The sequence below is a fragment of the Hypanus sabinus genome, chromosome 24 (genome assembly GCF_030144855.1).
Source record: "Hypanus sabinus isolate sHypSab1 chromosome 24, sHypSab1.hap1, whole genome shotgun sequence".
NCBI lineage: Eukaryota > Metazoa > Chordata > Chondrichthyes > Myliobatiformes > Dasyatidae > Hypanus > Hypanus sabinus.
Window position 1 is genome coordinate 34,161,714 of NC_082729.1, and position 18,845 is coordinate 34,180,558.

Consider the following 18,845-nt stretch of genomic DNA (forward strand, 5'->3'; position numbering starts at 1 on the left):
TTCATGATAACACAGTGGTCGATTGACCCGTCGATCCCGCTTAGAGTTGGGTTGTGGGAGGAAACTGGAACTCCAGAGAAAAACCACACGGTCACAGGGAACACTCAGTTCCCCTCGCAGCCTTGAGAATTGAAACGGTGAATTCTTGTTCCTCTCCCAGCTACACACAGCGGCATCTATATTTAAAAGGAGGAATCTGATTGTTTGGAACTCGTTCAACTTTCAGAATCAGAACTTTCAACCTCCACTGCGCCAGATCCGCAGACTCTTATCTCGGCCAACACACCTTCCTGGTCAAATTCTCACCCCACACCTCAAACCACCCTCAATGTTACCGTTGCTGAGGACACTGATGTTTATTTCGAACATGCCAGCTTGCAGATGAGACCAGGATTGGTATCTTAGTGGACAGTGAAGACGTTTGAGGAAATTGAAAGACTATGGGGAGGGTCAGACGAGGTTCACAAGAATGATTCTGGGAATGAAGGGATTAATGTATGAGGAGTGTTTGGCAGCTTCGGACCTATACTTACTGGAATTTAGAAGACTGTGGGGGGTGGGAGCAGTGGTGGAATCTCATTGAAACCTACCGAAAGTTGAAAGGACTCGATAGGATGAATGTGGGAAGGATGTTTCTTGGGGGTGTCCAGAACTAGAGGGCACAGCCTCAAAATTGAAGGACAATCTTTTAGAAGGTAAAGAGGATTTTTTTTTTAACCCAGAGAGTAGTGAATCTGTGGGGTGGTCTGTCACAGACTGTGGTGGAGGCCAAGATTGTGAACATAAGAACATTAGAAATAGGAGCAGAGGTAGGCCATCCAGCCAATCAAGCCTGCCTCACCATTCAATAAGATCATGGCTGTAAACTCAGCTCCATCTACGTGCCTTTCCCCATAACCCTTAATTCCCTTGCTATGTAAAAACCTATCTAACTGTTTCTTAAATATATTCAGTGAAGAAGCCTCAACTGCTTCCCTGGGCAGAGAATTCCACAGATTCACCACTCTCTGGGAAAAATAGTTTCTCCTCATCTTGGTCCTAAATCTTCTCCCCTGAATCTTGAGGCAATGTCCCCTAGTTCTAGTCTCACCTACCAATGGAAACAACTTTTCTACTTCAGTCTTAGTTATCCCTTTCAAAATTTTGACTGTTTCTATAAGATCCCCTATCATTCTTCTGAACTCCAGAGAGTACAGTCCCATGCAACTCAATCTCTCCTCATAGGTTAACCCCTTCATCCCTGGAATCAACCTGGTGAACTTCCAGTTCTCCAGAAATCTGAAATGATTGCTAACAAACACAACCTTCTTCTCAGCCTTGTTGGTTATCCCGGTACCAAATTACTTAATACTTTAAAAATAATTTTGAGATCAAGCACGGTAACAGGACCTTCAAGCACAATGAAGGTGCATCACCTAATTACACTCATGTGACCAATTAACCTACTAAACTGTACGTCTTTGCAATGTGGGAGGAAACCAGAGCACCCGGAGGAAACCCACGTGGTCATAGGGAGAACGTACAAACTCCTTGTAGACAGCGGCAGGAATTGAACCAGCTGCCGTAACGCTAACTGCTACGCTACCTTGTTAGCCCACATAATCTGCTTCTGAGTCTTAGGCTATGTTCCTCATGGAACATTCCTCCTGGCATCGGACCTGAAACACCAACCCCCCCGCCCCCCACCAACCCTCCTCCGTGGGTTATGAGAAGTTTCAAAGTGTCTGAAGCTACATACATTCAAAGTGCTGCAGGAACTCAGCAAGTCAGGAAGCATCTGTGGAGGGGAATGAAGAGTTGGTGGAGTTGGTGTTCTGGGCCCAGACCCTTCATCAAGAAGGGAGCAGAGCTAGAATAAGAGGGTGTGGAGAGGGGAAGGTGTACAAGCTGGCAGGTGATAGGTGACCAGGTGACACGGAAGGAAGAGGGGTTTGGCAGGTAAAGGCATGGACATAAATGTCTCTAATTTCTGGTAATATCTCCTCTCCCTCTTCACTGTCCATTCCCTATTCTGGTTTTCCTCTCACCCCCTCATCTGCCCATCACCTTCCCCTGGTAGCTCTCCTCATTCTTTTTCTCCCATGATCCACACTCACCTGCTCGCAGATTCTTCCTTTTTCCTCAGCTCTTTACCACTACCACATTTCACTTGGTTCCTGGCACAGCCGGGTTCTTTTGAAGGTCATAAGACACAGATCCTGGAATCCCCGAAAGTCACCTTAGGTAGATAGGATTGCAAAAAAAAACCTTTTGGCTCACTGGCCTTCATAAATCAAAGTATTGGCTACAGGAGATGGGATGTTATGTTGAAGTTGTATAAGACGTTGGTGAGGTCTGACTTGAGTATTGTGTGCAGCTTTGGTCAGCTAACTGCAGGGAAGGTATCAATAGGATTGACAGAGTGCAAAGAAAATTTACAATGGCATTGCCAGGATTTGAGGAAATGCCTCGGTGAACTTGAGTTGCATGGAAAGATCAGATAAGTTAGGACCTTATTCCCCAGAGTGTAGGAGAACGAGTGAAGATTTGATGGAGGTACACACAATTATGAAGGATATTGATAGTGTTGGGTGGCGAGGTGGAGATACGTCTCCACCAAAGGAGGTGTAAGGTGCTCCTTCCCTCCGCTACTCTGTAGGTCACCCTTGGGCAAGGTGTAGCACCTGCTTAGCCCCAACCCCTATCAAGATCACATGAAGCCAAGGGAGCAGGTGGTGGATAGTCGTATGAGCAGCTGGTACATATTGCAAGTCCTAGTTATGCAATGATGGACACAAGGAAATTTTTGAAGAGCATTGATAATGGCTGAGGTCACCACCCAGAAGAAGGTAATGAGAAACCTCTTCTGTAGAAATTTTTCTACAGAACCAAGAGCAATCATGAGACCAAGTTTGGTTAAGTGCATGGATGGGCAGGTACGGAGATATATTCTGAGAGCAGGTCGATGGGATGAGGCAGAATATTTTGACATGGACTAGATAGGCCAAATGCTATGACTCTGTGACTGCAGAACAGTACAGCACAGGAACAGGCCTTGTCTGTGCCAAACCCAATGCCAATTAAACTGAACATATCATTATCGATTCTGCCACAAACCAGGGTTAACGTATGAGGCCTGCACTCACTGGGGTTTGGTAGAACGGGTGGGGGATCTCACCGAATCCTATCGGATCTTGATAGGCTTTGATAGAGTGGACATGGAAAGAATGTTTCCTGTAGTGGGCCGAGTCTACGATAACAGGATTCAGAATAGGAAGACATCCCTTTACCACAGAGATGAGGAGGAACTTCTTTAGCCAGATGGTAGTGAAACTTTGGAGTTCATTGCCACCGGCCACGTCATTGGGTATATTTTAATCAGTGTTGACAGGTTCTTGATTATTAAGGGTGTCGAAGTTTACGGGGAGAATGGGGTTGAGAGAAAATAAATCAGCCATGATGGAATGCCGGCACAGATTCAATGGCCTGAATGGCCTAATTGTGTTTATGTGTCTTATGTTCTGCCCTGCACCCCCCATAATGGCAGCAGATACTCTCTGCAATCAAGATTGTTCTCGGTATTATATATGTATTTATTTAAATCTGTACAGATTATCTTCTTTTGCGCACTTGTTGTCTGCCGGCCTCTATTGTGAAGTTTCTCATCGAATCTGTTGTATTTTGCTGTTCTACTTAGAATGCCCGCAAGTAGTATATGGAGACACGTACACTTGGGCACTTTAGAAGTTGCAGGAGTGGAACCCAGTGTGATCTTCTGCTGCTGTAGCCCATCCACTTCAAGGTTCGATGTGTTGTGCATTCAGAGATGCTCCTCTGCACACCGCTGTTGTTGTAACGTGCGGTTGTTCGAGTTACTGACAGCCTGAGCCAGTTTGGCCATTCTCCTCTAATTTCTGTCATTAATAAGCTGCCTTCGCTCAGAGAGCTGCCATTTTTCTTTTGTTTCTCACACCAGTGTCTGTAAACTCTGGAGAGCGTTGTGCGTGAAAATCCCAGACCAGCAGTTTCTGAGATATTCAAACCACTCCTTCTGGCATCATCAAGTCAAAGTTACCTGTATCATATTTTTTCCTCTTTCTGATGTTTGTCTGTACAGCTGAAGCTCATGACCATGTCGGCATGCTTTTAAGTATTCAAATTGCTGCCACATTTGAACCAAAGGGGATAACTTTACTCCACTTGCCCCATCGTTGAATTGTTCAAGAACCTATGGACTCACTTTCAAGAATTCTTCATTTCCTGTTCTCGATATTTAAAGCTTATTTATTCATTATTATTTCTTTCTTTTCATATTTTTCTTTTGCACACTCGTTAACCCCATAGTTGGTGCAGTCTTTCATTGATTCTATTCTGGTTATTATTCTATTATGGATTTATTGAGTATGCTCACAAGAAAATGAATCTTAGGGTTGTATACGGTGACATATATGTACTTTGATAATAAATTTACTTTGAACTTTGAACATGATTGGCTGATTAGATATTTGCACTAACAAGCAGGTCTGCAGTTGTACCTAATAAAGTGGCCACTGAACATGCACTCTTGGATAATGAATTTACTTTGAACTTAGTGCGGAAGAAAAAAATTGTCCTGCATATCTCCTGTAAACACCTCCCCCCCCACCGCTCTGTCTGTGACCACCAGAAACCCACAGAGAGCTGTGGGCACAGCTCAGCACATCACAGAAACCAGCCTCCCCTCCATGACTCTGTCGACACTTCTCGGTGCATCAATAAAGCAGCCAGCATAATCAAAGAACCACCCCCCACAACCCTCCAGCCACCCCTTTGCTGGAGGGTTTGACTCTGCAAGCCTTGGATTCTGTGAAACTTAGTTCTACAATATTGGAATGGCTTCTTCCCATCTGTCATCAGATCTCTGAACTGACCAAGAACCGACAAGCACTCCCTTGTTTTCTTGTAGTGTTTATTGATAGTCATAATTGAATGTCTCTGCATTAAAACTAACAGATCTCACGTCGTGATCATAAATCCAATTCCAATCTCAACTGCACCGGGGCATCGCTGGATATCTGCATGCTTCAGACACTAAACGTATAAAACAATCAGCAAAATGCTCGCGACACACACACAAAGTGCCGGAGAAACTCGGCAGGTCAGGCGGCATTTATGGAAAGGAAGAGAGTTGAGGTGTTGGGCCGAGACCCTTCCTCAGGACTGGAAAGGAAATGGGGGTGGAAACCAGAATGAGAAGGTGGTGGCGGTGGGGGAGGAGTTCAAGTTGGCAGGTGCTAGGGGAGGGGACACAGGTGGGAAGTAAGAAGCTGGGAGGTGAAGGAGTAAAGAGCTGAAGAAGAAGGAATCTGGTAGGAGAGTGGACCATGGGAGAAAGGGAACGAGGAAGGTAACCAGAGAGAGGTGATGGGCAGGTGTGAAGGGAAGGGGCAAGAAGGGGGAATTGAAAAAGAGAGATCGGGTGAGTAGAAATTACCAGAAGTTAGAGAAATCGATATTCATGCGCCAGGTTGGAAGCTACCCAACCAAAGGTGGTAACGGAATCATTTGAAGCTGAATGTTTCTCAGCCAGATTAGATTGATTTTAGAGCAGGACAAAGGGTCAGCAAAGCATCGTGGGCTGAAGGGCCTGTACTGTTCTTGGTACTATGTTCTAATACAACGATGCTAGGTACTTTCAGAGTGTTTAACACGTGCTGCCAGGGGTGTTATCAAGAACAGGCATGAAGCTGGTGGACAGCCAGAGACCTCTTCCTAGGTAGGAATCGGCTGATACGAGGGGGCGTAATTTTATGGGTAATAGAGGAAAGTATAGGGTGGGATGTCAGAGGTAGGTTTTTTCCCCCCACACAGAGTGGTGGCTACACGGAACACCCTTCTAAGGGTGGTAGTAGAGGCAAATACATTTGGGGCATTTAAGAGATTTTTACATGGATGACAGAAAAATGGAGGGATATGTAAGAAGGAAAGGTTAGATTGATTTTGGAGCATTATTGGCCAAAGGGCCTGTCCTGTCCTGTTCTATAATGGTTATAGAGAATCACAGGGTGATTCTGTAATGACAGTCAGCAGAGCGGGGTTTAAACTTGGGTCACTGGGTTGGTATGGTTGGATTTCCGGGAGTATCAGCACGATGCTATCACAGCTCCGGGCGTTCCAGAGTTTGGTGATTAATACTGGCGCCGTTCTGTAAGGAGTCTCTGTACGTTCTCCCTGTGGAATGCGTGGATTTCCCCCAGGTCCCCTGGTTTCCTCCCACAGTCCAAAGACATACCGGGTAGTCGGTCATTGTGAATGATTAGCTCAGGGTTAATTGGGTTTGTTGGGGCTTGAAGGTTGGAAGGTCCTACTCGGAGCTGTATTGTGAAATAAAAATATAGAAAAGTTAAAACAGAGCATGAAGTTTGCTTGTGCTCATGTGCAAGAAGTCACACCAGTTCAGTCTTGGTAACCCTGCCATGGGAACGATGTCAAACTGGAAAGAGTGCAGAACAACACACACAAAGTGCTGGTGGAACGCAGCAGGCCAGGCAGCATCCATAGGAAGAAGTACAGTCGACGTTTCGGGCCGAAACCCTTCGTCAGGACCACCAGCATTTTGTGCGTGTTGCTTGAATTTCCAGCGTCTGCAGATTTCCTCGAGGGTGCAGAACGAGATGTTTCCAGGGCTTAAGGGACCAAGTTGTGGGGAGAGTTTGGACAGGCTAGGAATTGATTCCTTGGAGGATAGCAGATGGAGGGGTGATCTTTAGGAACAGGGTTTCCCAACCTGGGGTTCATGTACCCCTTGGTTACTGGTAGGGGTCCATGGCATAAAAAAGGTGGGAACCCCTGTTATCGAGGGTGTAGACTGAGTGTATTCACCCCATCCCTCTCCCATCAAAAGGGGAACCAAGAATTTGAGGGGGGGAGGGGAGAGTTTTGATAGGAAGTTGTATAATAACTGTTTCTCTGACCACAGTGTTACTGATGTGAGATAGAGGCAGTGGTTGAGGCAAGTAAGACAACAGCTTTTTAAAAAAGTTGTTCGGACAGTTACACATGGATTGGAGGAGGTTTGGAGGGACACGCACAAACGTGGGCAAATGGGACTAGCTTGGATGGGAGGTCGATGGTGCAGCATAGAGTCAGTGGGCAGAAGGGCCTCCTTTACGCTGATGACAGGAATACGGCTGATTGAAAAATGTAGGGAGGTGGGTAGAGTTAGTAGGTTAAAAGACTGGCACAACATCTCAGGCCGAGGGGACTGAACTATGCTGTAGGTTTCATGAGAAGAGGTTCCGTCTGTTTCAACAGTCGTCCTTGCCCACCCTGCCAGCTGCTTTCAACTCTAGTGGGAACCTCTCGGACAAGTGAGTTGTCCTTGACACCCCGCAGCCACAAATGTCACTTCTAGATTTTCACTTCCCCTCTGCATGACCAGCACATTTCCAGGATTTTTTTGCCTGTCACCCACCCCTTCCTGCATCGGAGAGCAGGACAGTGCTGACCATCGGCCACAGAACGTTTTCCTCCAACATTTCCACCAGCTTCCCCCAGACTCTCCCCTTCACCCACACAAATACTGGGGGGTGGGCTGGGGCGATTAACCCACTGACCCCGAATGTTTGCTGGGATGTGTGAGAGACGGAGACAGAGACACACAAAGGAGAGTCCCAGGAAAATGGAGCAAAATAAAGAGATGGGGGGGGGGGACAGAGAGAGGGAGAGGGGGCAGAGAGAAGGGGGAGAGAGAGAGGGAGAGGGAGACAGAGAGGGGGAGGGGGGACAAAGAGGGGGCAGAGAGAGATGGGGAGAGAGAGGGGAGGACTGAGAGAGGGGTGGGTTAAGAGAGAGAGAAAGAGAGAGACAGTGAGAATGGGGCAGAGGAAGAGATGGAAAAAGAGGAATAGATAGGGACAGAGAAGGATAGGGAGAGTGAGACAGAGAAACGGAGAAATGGAGAGAGTGAGAGTGACACACACACACGCACACACACGGAGTCAGGACAGACAGAGCCAGAGGTCAGGATTGATCCCTCAGCCACACCCCCTTGCCCCTATGTGCCCGAAGATTCCTGCAGCCCAGTGCGTGACGTGCTTAGACCCCACGCCTGTGGAGAGTGCTGGCTGCCACATCCCAGACCGGGACGACCAACGGGGGTGGGCCAGGTCCCTGTGCCCCTCTCAGCCCTCAGCCTGCGGGTGGGTGGCCTGGTGGCGACGCAGGTGTGTCCGCTGCACGAAGCCCTTGCCGCAGACGGCGCACTGGAAGGGCTTGCGGCCGCTGTGCAGGTAGCGGTGCTTTGCCAGGCCGCCCGCGTTGCGGAAGAGCTTGCGGCACAGGGCGCACTCGAAGGGCTTCTCCAGCGTGTGGGTGCGCAGGTGCTCCACCAGGTTGCTGGACTTGGCGAACGGCCGCTGGCACAGGCTGCAACGGTAGGGCTTCTCGCCGGTGTGGACGCGCCGGTGCTGGCTCAGGTTGCCCGACGAGTAGAAGCGGCGGGGGCACAGCGGGCACTGGTAGGGCTTCTCGCCCGTGTGGATGCGGCGGTGCCGGGTCAGCTCGAAGGCGCGGGCGAAGCGCTTGGGGCAGGCCGGGCAGCAGTAGGGCCGCTCGCCGCTGTGGACGCGCTGGTGCTGGGCCAGGTACGAGGCCTTGGGGAAGGCCTTGCAGCAGATGGCACACTCAAAGTGGGGGGACAGGCGGGCGGGCAACTCCAGCTGGGGTGGGGGCGCCGCAGGGCCGGCCGCAGAGGCAGCTGGAGCCCACGCCCAGACTGTCGTTGTCATCGTCCAGCGGGCAGGGGGCGACTGCTGCCACAACAAACGCGGCTGCCGGCGGCCCCACCTCCTCCTCCTCATCCTCCGCCGGCCCCTCCTCCTCTTCCTCCGCTGGTGCATCCTCGACCCCCGCCATCATCATCTGTGAGAAGAGGGGGGGGCTGTCAGTGCTGGATTTGGAGGTGGGAGGGGCAAGATGGGAAAGGAGAGAGGCAATGGATGGAAGAGGGAGACCAAAGGAGGTGCGGATGGAAGCAGTGGGTGAGAGAGAGTAGGGCGAGGGGGAGGTAGGGCAATACGGGGGGGCAGGGGTGATGGGGGTAAGGGTGAGGGGGTTGGGTACTAGGGGTGGCAGATGAGGGGGAACAGATGGAGAGTGAGGGGCTAGGGATGATGAGGAATGGAGGGTGGGGAGATAAGACTGAGGGGTGAGGGTAAGAGGGTCAGTGAGTGTACGGGAGACAGAGACGAATACTGTCAAGAGGTGGGGCAAGCTGGTGGGGGAGATAGACGCTGGGGGTGACAGAGGTGGGTCACAATAGAGGGGGACAGGGACGGCCTACGGTAGGGACAGAGGGGTACGAAGCAGGGTGGCCACGGAGGGTATGCAACAGAGGGGGGCAATGGAAGGACGTGACAGGAGTGCCATGGAGGGATGTGACAGAGGGGGGGGGATGACGGGGGGGGGGAGAGGGACGTCATTGAGAAGTCGGGGCGCATTAGATGCACTGGGGAGGCCCGAGAGGGGTCCGCGTCGGGGTGGGGGGGGGAGGGCATCAGAGGGTCGGGGCGAGGATTAACACATGAGGATGCGATATAGGGGACGATCATGATGCGGGGGGGGGGGGGAGGCACGGAAAAACGCAACCAAGGAGGGACCACTGAAGGACGCGATGTGGCGGGACATCATGGGGACACGGGGGATGAGAGCGTCAGAGTGGGAGGAATCGGGGGGTGGTGCATCAGGGGGTTGTTAGAAGAGAACCGTCAAGGGGGGAGTGTGGACATGACATAGGGTGCCACGAGGGATGCGATGTGGGGGGACATCATGGGGACACGGGGGCGGGGAGCGCGTCAGAGTGGGAGGCGTCTGGGGCTGGGGCGTCAGGTGGGGTTTGTTAGAAGTGGGTCGTCGGGGGGGGGTGTGAAGGACATGACATGCGATGGAGGGGTCTACGGAGGGACGTGTCGGAGAGGGGAGATGATGGGGTGACGTCTGGGGGGATGTCAGCGAGGGGGACGTTGGGTGGGAGCAAAGGGGTGTGACAGGAGGGGCGAGACAGTGGGGTCTGGGTCAGGGGGCCGCGAAGGGGTGGCTAGACGGAGGTTCCGAGACAGATGGGAGGCGCCACCTGGGGTTCGATGGGAGGGCGCTAGACAGGGGAGGCGGCAGAGGGCAGGGTACGATACAGGGGGAGGAGACAGAGAGGAGGGGGTTGTGAAAGGGAGGGTTGCGATAGAGTGGTGGAAAGCGAAGGGAAGAGGGTGAAGAGTGTGTGATTTTCACGGTGGGGGTGGGGAAGTGGATGCGGGAGCGATGGTGAGAGACTGTGTTCGGGGTGGTAGTCGGGAACAGGGCCGGGTGGGAGATCAGTGCGAACCAGAAGTGAGGGGGTGGTGGGGCTGAGGTTGGTGATCGGGGGACTGGATTACAACCGGGGATCCACTTACCCTCCACCGATCTCCGGCCTCCAGCTCCAGGTCCGCAGCCTCACCAGCGCGCATGCGCCGTCTCACATCTCGGCGCCGATAGAGCACTCTCTGCTCCGCGATGATCCCTGGGAAATGTGTGCCTCCATTGTGCCGATGTTATTTTTCCCTTCTCTCCCCATTTCCCTTCCCCTTTTCCACCTCCCTCCTTCTCCCTCTCCTTTCCTACTCCCATTCCCTCCCGACCCCCTCTTCATTACCTTCCCCTGCCCCTTCTCCATTCCCCCTCCCCATCCCTCAATTGCCTCTCTTCCCCACTCCACTTCCCTCTCCTTTCTCCCACCCTCTATTCCCTTCCTTCATCCTCCCCACTCCTCTCTCCTCCTGCCCCACTACTCCCATCCATCCCTCCCATCTCCCTTCCCCTCCCCTCTCCTCCACATTCTTCTTCTTCTTCTTCTTCTTCTTCTTCTTCTTCTTCTTCTTCTTCTTCTTCTTCTTCTTCTTCTTCTTCTTCTTCTTCTTCTTCTTCTTCTTCTTCTTCTTCTTCTTCTTCTTCTTCTTCTTCTTCTTCTTCTTCTTCTTCTTCTTCTTCTTCTTCTTCTTCTTCTTCTTCTTCTTCTTCTTCTTCTCCTCCTCCTCCCCCCTTCCCTCCCCACTGTTTGTCAGAGGCTATTCGAAACGCACACAATTGGGAGCATTTAATAGGTAGTGGGAGCTTATCCGCACTACTCTCTCCCAGCTATGACAATCTTTAATCTTATACAATTCTGACTGCTATATTATGGTGGAAAGTTAGAGTAGAAATATTAAAGACACAGATACACTTTTACAATTAAGGAGGTCATGAGCAACACGTACTCTTACACATAGTGGTAGGTACCTGGAATAGGTTAACAAGGGTAGTAAAGGATGCTGGCAGTTTTATAGAGTCTAAGAGGCTTCTCGATCGACACATAAATATGACGGGAACAGAGGGATATGAGTGATACACAGAAGGTGGAAATTTAGTATAAATTGGTGTCGATATCATGGTCTGCCCAGTGTTGTACTGTTCTGTGTTCTACATACCATGGTGAGAGGAGGAAAATTTAAAGGAGATTTGTTGGGAAAGTTCTTTTTTATTCAAGGTTAAATTTATTATTGTTCAGCTGTACAAATGTATACTGCCAAAAGAAAGAACGTTCCTCTGGACCAAGCTGCACAACACAGTACATATAACTCACACACACACAACACACAAAATAATATTACCACTCGTAAATTAATGGGTAATAAGTTGCATTTGCGACTCAAGTTAAAAAGTGAACAGTGTAACGCTACTGACGCTTCATACATGTAAGATCTGGGTGGTGGTAGGAGGTTCTATGAATGGCAAAACCTTATCACCTGCGCTTGGCTCAGTTTCCCTAGTTAAACAGGTTAGTGTTGCTACCTGGGGTAGAAGTAGCAGGCTCATGACTGTTATCCACACAGATTCATATTGGCCGCGTCTCCAAATCAAGTTCAAGTTTATTGTCATTCAATTGTAGATACTGCATACATACCGCCGAACAGAACAATGTCCCTCTAGACCATAGTGCATAGAATCCACATGCAACGTGTAAAGTGATATTTGCACAAATAAATTAACAAATAATAAAATATATTCCAGAAGATCGACATGTAGCATAAGATGGATTTACAAACAAGTGAAAAAGTAAACCGTGTAATGTTCCTGGGTGGTGGCAGGGAGTTCAGTAGTCTCACGGCCTGGGGGATGAAGCTGTTTTCCAACCCAACAGTTCTTGTCCTTTTTTAAATTAATTTTTTAAAATGAATTTCTACAATACAACAACAAAAACCCATCAACAAAATGGAGACTTATACGGTGCAAAACAAACGTGTCTAATATATAATTCATAACAATAAGGAAAAAGTACCTAAAATAAAATCATATAGGTTAGTGTCCTCCCCACCCTCCCACTACAAAACTCCAAGTCAACCATTTCAATGTGTAAAAAGAAAAAATAATCAGAGCGTTCGACCCCATAGAGCTGTAAATACATATAAAAAAGAAGATATAATGCTTACTACCAAACTATAATGTAATTCACATAAAAGCCGTAAAGCTTACGGAAAAAATGCTGAAAGTAAGGGATTATAGTACAAAAAAAGAAAAAAAATAATCTAAAGAAGAATTATGAAAGTATTCGAGGAATGGTCCCCACACCTTATGAAACTTTATGTCCGAATTGAGAAGTGAATAGTGAATCTTTTCAGTGTCTAAACAGGACATAATATCACTAAGCCTTTGAACATGAGTGCGTAGGGCGACATCTCTCCAGCTAAGAAGAACTAACCGTCCAGCCAAAAGAGAGGCAAAAGATAATATTCGCTGTTTAGTTGGACTCAAATGCATGTCTACTTCACCCAAGGTGCCATCAGAGGGTTAGGTTCTAAGTGGTAATTAAGAATATGGGATAGCGTTAAAAAGAACTTCTCTCCAGAATTTCTCTAGACTAGGACAAGCCCAGTACATATGAATAAGAGAAGCCTCTCCCCTTTTAGCTTGTCACAAAGGGGACTGATGGCAGGATAAAACCACGATAATTTAATTTTAGACATATGAGCCCTATGTGTAAACGTAAACTGCAAAAGGCAGTGGGGAGCACTGTATTAGGAAAGTTTAACCTTCCTAATACTCATTCCTTTAGATATCTTCAAATTAGACATTTTATTAACCCTTTAATATCAAACTTTCCTGAGATGCCCGAGAAAAACGTTGTGGGCTTGTTTCTTTGTACTAATCCATTGGGTAAAGATTTAATACCTACCATTCGTGATAAGTTAGTGATCTTGAGGCGTGCCCCCTTCAATAAAATTAGAACTGCCCGGGAGCATGATTTAAATATTTCTTTCTCTGATGTGGTTTGGGATTCAATCCTTAAGTCAGTTAACTCGACAGTTTTTGTCCTAATGCTATGGTAACTCCTGCCTGGTGGTATGGGGTCAAAGAGGTTGTGGGATGAATGGGAGGCATCAATGACAATGTTAAGGGTCCTGCGTAAGTACTGCTCTGGATAAATATCACTGGTGGGTGGAAGAAAGACCTCGATGATCCTCTCAGAAGTCCTTGTAATTCTTTGTAGGGTCTTGTGGTCAGATGACTTGTAACTCCCATACCAGACATCGATGGATAGTGTTCCGAAGTAAGTTGGTTTGATAAACCCAAAGGAACTGAAGAGACCAATAGAAGTTGGCAACAGTGATGTCTCGGGAGTTGCCAGTCAGTGTTAAACTGAATGGAGGGTTTACTCCCGCAGAATTCCCCACGTGTTGGTGTAGGTGCCAGGCAACTGATGTTTGAGATCAGAGTTTTCCTTCTAGATGAGCTACCAACAACAGCTGACGAGAACCAATCGCCCAGATTGACTGGTTTTAAGACACCAAATAGCCTGCCTTTTCCTCTTCTCCTGTTAGTAGAAATGGTTCTGCTGGGCTTAGCAGCTAGAGCCACACGTGAAGGCCAGGAGCTGGACCTGGTTGTCAGAGGCTATGTGAGATGCAGGCCATTGGGCGCATTTAATAGGCAGAGGGAGCTTATCCCCATTACCTCCCCCCCGCTATTACAACCTATCTATGTGTCTCATAATTTCAAACACCAGAAAATCTGCAGATGCTGGCAATCCAAAGCAACTCACACAAAATGCTGGAGGAACTCAGCAGGCCAGTCAGCATCTATGGACACAGTAAACAGTCGGCATTTCAGGCCGAGATCCCTCTTCAGGACTGAGAAGAAGGGGAAGGGGAATAAAAGAATGGGGGGAAGGGGAAGGATGCTAACTGGAAGGTGATACATGGTTAAGTGGGTGGAAAAGGTCAAGGGCTGGAGAAGATTGCGTTTCTCACAAGTGACAACTTGTAATCTATGTTTCTTTGTTCTAAATCGGAGCGGACTAGCCAGTTATTCAGGTGAGGTCAGGCGTAGACTCCCATATCGTACCGAAGAACACCTCACAAATTACTTCTTATTTGAAAATGAGTCCAGCAGACAATCAGGCTCATTATTGTATCCTCTTTAAAGTACTATTCCTGAGCAAAATTAGTTCAACTCAACTCGATTAATTGCCATTCAACATACATGAACACTGATAAATGCAGCTAAACAAGGCAGCGCCACTATGGGGTCAAGGCGTGAAAATGCATTACCGACAATCGCACACAAGAACACATTCACAGAATGAGGAACTCCCCCCATCACCAACGCCCTGCACATACAAGTTAACAAACTCATGTAGAATATCAATAAAATACCATGACACAGAATACACACACACACACACACACACACACACACACACACACACACACACACACACACACACACACACACACACTGTCCAGATACCCCCGTCCCACCAGTATCATACAATATGTCGACTGGTCCCAGTACCTACTAGGCAACACTGCTGCTTTTGGGCCCACGCCTCGCATTTTCAAGTACTTATAGAATATTAATAAAAATACAATGCAAAATATGCATGTATATATAGTCCAGACCTCCCAGCTCACCGAGATCATCTCTCGACCAACCCTGACACCTGGTAGGCTATACCGTGGTTTTACCGCCCAGTCCTTGCATATGCAGGCACATATAGAATATCAGTAAAAACACAACCAGACAAATATATATATATAGTCTAGACCCCCTCAGTCTTCAATTTTCAATCTTCATTTTTCATTATTCATTCGACCACAACTGCACTACGACAAGCCATTTCACAAAAGGAAGGTTAAAGAGCAGCTTCACAAAATGGTGACGTCTGTTCCTTCAACTTCATAATTTCAGACATTTCTATTCTGTTCTTGTCCGATCTAGTTTGGCGTATCTCTTCCTGGAACTTAGGTACCCTCGTCCTGGCATCGTCTTCATAAAGCCAATCCACTCTTCTCTGTTGAACCGTGTCTTTCCGACAACAGGGTGACCAAAATTCTACTCAGTACTGCAAGAGCCGCTTCACCAATGACTTATAGAGCTCAGCATAAAATCCCAGCTCATGCACTCAGTGGCCACTTTATTTGGTACATCTGTAAACCGACTGTTTAATGCAAATATCTGATCAGCCAATCGTGCAGCAGCAACTCAATGCATAAAAACTTGCCAGCACCGTCAAGAGGTTCAGATGTTGTTCAGACCAAACATCAGAATGGGGGAAGAAACGTGATCCAAGTGACTTTGACGCAGAATGATCGTTGGTGCCAGACGGGGTGGTTTGAGTATCTCAGAAACTGATCTCCTGGGATTTTCATGCACAACAGTCTCCAGAGTTTACAGAGAATGGTTTGAAAAAGAAACAACGTTCAGTAAGTGGCAGTTCCGGTGGATGAAAATGCCTTGTTAATGAGGGAGGTCAGAGGAGAATCGCCAGACTGGGTCAAGCTGACAGGAAGGAGACAGTAACTCAAATAAGGTTGCCTCCCCAAATGGCAGGAATGAGAAGATCTTAAGACCATAGAAGGTATAGGAGCAGAAGTAGGCCATTTGGCCCATCGAGTCTGCTCCGCCATTCAATCATGGGCTGATCCAGTTCTTCCAGTCATCCCCACTCCCCTGCTTTCACCCCATACCCTTTGATGCCTTGGCTAATCAAGAACCTATCTACCTCTGCCTTTATCACCCTTTGACTAAAGTAATTTCTCTGCATCTCTGTTTTAAATGGATGTCCTTCAGTCATGAAGTCGTGCCCTATTGTCCTAGAATCCCCTACCATGGGAAATAACTTTGCTATATCTAATCTGTTCAGGCCTTTTAACATTTGGAATGTTTCCATGAAATTCTCCCTCATTCTCCTGAACTCCGGGGAATACAGCCCAAGAGCTGCCAGACGTTCCTCATATGGTAACCCTTTCATTCCTGGGGTCCAAGTTCATAGTCAAACAGAGTGGTATAGGAAGCATATGGAATACTTACCTTTATTAGGTGAGTTCAAGGTTTGGAAAGTTCCCTTGCAGATTTATCAAACTGTGGTTTGGCCGCATCTAGAGTATTGAATTCAATTCTTGTCCACCCATTAGAGAAAGGATGCGGGGAGTTATAGAGAGGGTGCAGAAAAGGTTCACTGGGATGCTGCCTGGATTAGATACGAGCTAATGTGGAAGTTGGACATACTTGAAGACTAAGCATGAAGCTGAATACAAATGAGAGATGAGGAGGTGCCTTCTGTCCCGAGGCAAATCAAGGTGGATAAATCCCCAGGGCTTCACAAGGTTCCCCCTTCCGATCCCATTGGAGCCTGGTGCAGCCGTTGCAGGGGCCCTTGCATTGGTATTTAAAATGTCCTTAGCCACGGGTGATTCGAGTACAGGAGAAGGGATGTATACTGCAGGGTCAAATTTAGAGTATTGTATGCAATTCTGGTCAGCTACCTACAGGAAGGTATCAATAAGACTGAAAAAGTGCAGAGGAAACTTACAAGGGTTTTGCCAGACTTGAGTCATAAGGAAAGCTTGATTAGGTTAGGACTTTATTCCCTGGAGTGTAGGAGAACGAGGAGATTTCATGAGGTATATAAAATTATGAGGGGTATAGATGGGGAAAATGCAAGCCGGCTTTTCCACTGAGGATCTAGAGATTATAGGTGAAAGGTGAAATATTTAAGGGGAATGGGGGAGGGGGATGTTGTGTTCTTCATATTGATACGTATCGTGGGTTTCTAATAAAGAATCATAGTCTGGAAGAAATAGAATTTTCATTTAACAGCAACAACCACACATGTCTTACAGTGCCGTGCTTCCAGATCTTTCTTGTCATTCCTGCGCATGCTCAGAACTCTCTCCAATCATGTTCTTACACGTACTATCACCACATTTTCCTTTCCTAAAAAAGAAGAACAATTAGCAACATTGACCGTAGCAAATGCATAATTTAACATGTCTCTATCAGTCTCTCTGGGGTTTTACCAACACGAGTAGACCTTCTAAGTGGTTCACACTTTTTTTTTTCGTTGTTATTTCCCTGTTTTTTTCTGGTCTGCATCTGTTAACGGAAACTCTGAAGTTGACACTTTCTTGAGGTCTTTGCAATTTATTCTTAACACTGTTCCTTCTTCTGTTTGGACCATTTATGATCTGGGTTGTACTTCTTCAAGTACTGTCGCTTTCTTAATTCCTTCCACTTCCATTTGTAATGAAATACGGATCTTACTTTCTTCATCTAATTCATTCATTAACTATGTAATCTCTTTCTTATGCTGAGACTTCATTATTTCAAGAAAACTTCTCAATTCCTTTACTTGTGCTTTCACTTCTTCAATTGGATCCTGATACTTGTCACTCTTTGGCTTCAGATCAGCATTGTACTGAACCGGAAAGTCTGGCCTCTGTCCTCCTGCAGAAGCGAGATTGTAGTGGAATGCATGGCCCGTTGACGCATGAGCGTTACTTCCAGAGGGCAAAATTGCAACTCCTGGATTTGGTGGCAATGCTTTGTCAGTTGCTAGTAACAATGGGGTGGGTCTGGGAGCTTTCTTTATGACTTCTAGCCATTCCATTCTATCACGCTTTGTTATCAGTTGATGGCGTAATGCAAAAGGCACTTTTCTACATGGACGTACTACGGGTGGCTCTATGTTGTCAATTTTAATCGTGTACTCTCCTGGAAGACAACCAAGCCCTTTGAACAAGTCCTCATACTCTTTCATCAAGTCACTGTATTCTGACTCTGTGTCACTGTCCAGGAAAAAGACTCTTTTCACCAAATTCAGTCTCTCACAGAAAGACTGTGCATTTTTTGGCTCCACCACATTTGTGTGATACTTTTGTAACACATGTTCTTTTAACTGGAATGTCTGCACCTGAATACCCAGTCACTTTTATATTTGTCTTATGTAACCTTGGTCTTGGCTTTAATGCATTAAACTCAGATTCTGCAAGAACATTTACTTGTGCTCCAGTATCCAGTTTTAACAGAATATTGTTTTGGTTCACTTGCAATGGACTAGTCTAGTCATTCTTACTTAGTTTGTTTTCACAAAGCACATCAGTATAAAACTCCTCACGTTCATTTTCAAACATTGCATTTACGTGTTATGTTTTCTTTCCTCTTCTGCAACAGCATGAAAAATGATTACTTTTACCATGGTTGTTGCACATTTTCCCATACGCGGGGCACTGTTTTGGCTGATGCTTCTGCCCACAGCGATCACATAGCTTTTTTCTCTCAGATGATGTCTTGCTCTCTGTCGTTTTTGTTGTCGTTATATTATTTTTTTCTGATATGTTCATGATTCCTCACAGCGTCTACGTTGTAGCTCTCAATGAAGAATTTTTTAACCTGTGACTTCACGGTTTCTAAAACTTTGCAGAGCATCAAAGCTTTTTCCAATTCTGAGTCTTGTTCTCTTAACAGTCTTTCTCACAGCCTTTTCTCACATTATCCAGAATGCCACAAACAATTCACAAACAATGAGAGAGTCT

At 47.0% G+C, this 18,845-nt stretch overlaps 1 protein-coding gene across 1 annotated transcript; it reads right to left on the reverse strand.

Moving 5' to 3' along the window:
* Positions 1–7,801: 7,801 nt before the first annotated feature.
* On the reverse strand, positions 7,802–10,498 carry LOC132380650 (zinc finger protein 771-like). Its single transcript, XM_059949604.1, has 2 exons — positions 10,410–10,498; positions 7,802–8,880 (listed from the first exon to the last, which is right to left on the reverse strand). The coding sequence occupies exon 2, from the start codon at positions 8,856–8,858 to the stop codon at positions 8,142–8,144; it is 717 nt and encodes a 238-aa protein (XP_059805587.1). The 5' UTR covers positions 8,859–8,880; positions 10,410–10,498; the 3' UTR covers positions 7,802–8,141.
* Between the last annotated feature and the right edge of the window lie 8,347 nt (positions 10,499–18,845).

Coding starts and splice junctions, on each gene's coding strand:
- LOC132380650 (XM_059949604.1), bottom strand. CDS start 8,858: ATGCACCAGCGGAGGAAGAGGAGGAGGGGCCGGCGGAGGATGAGGAGG.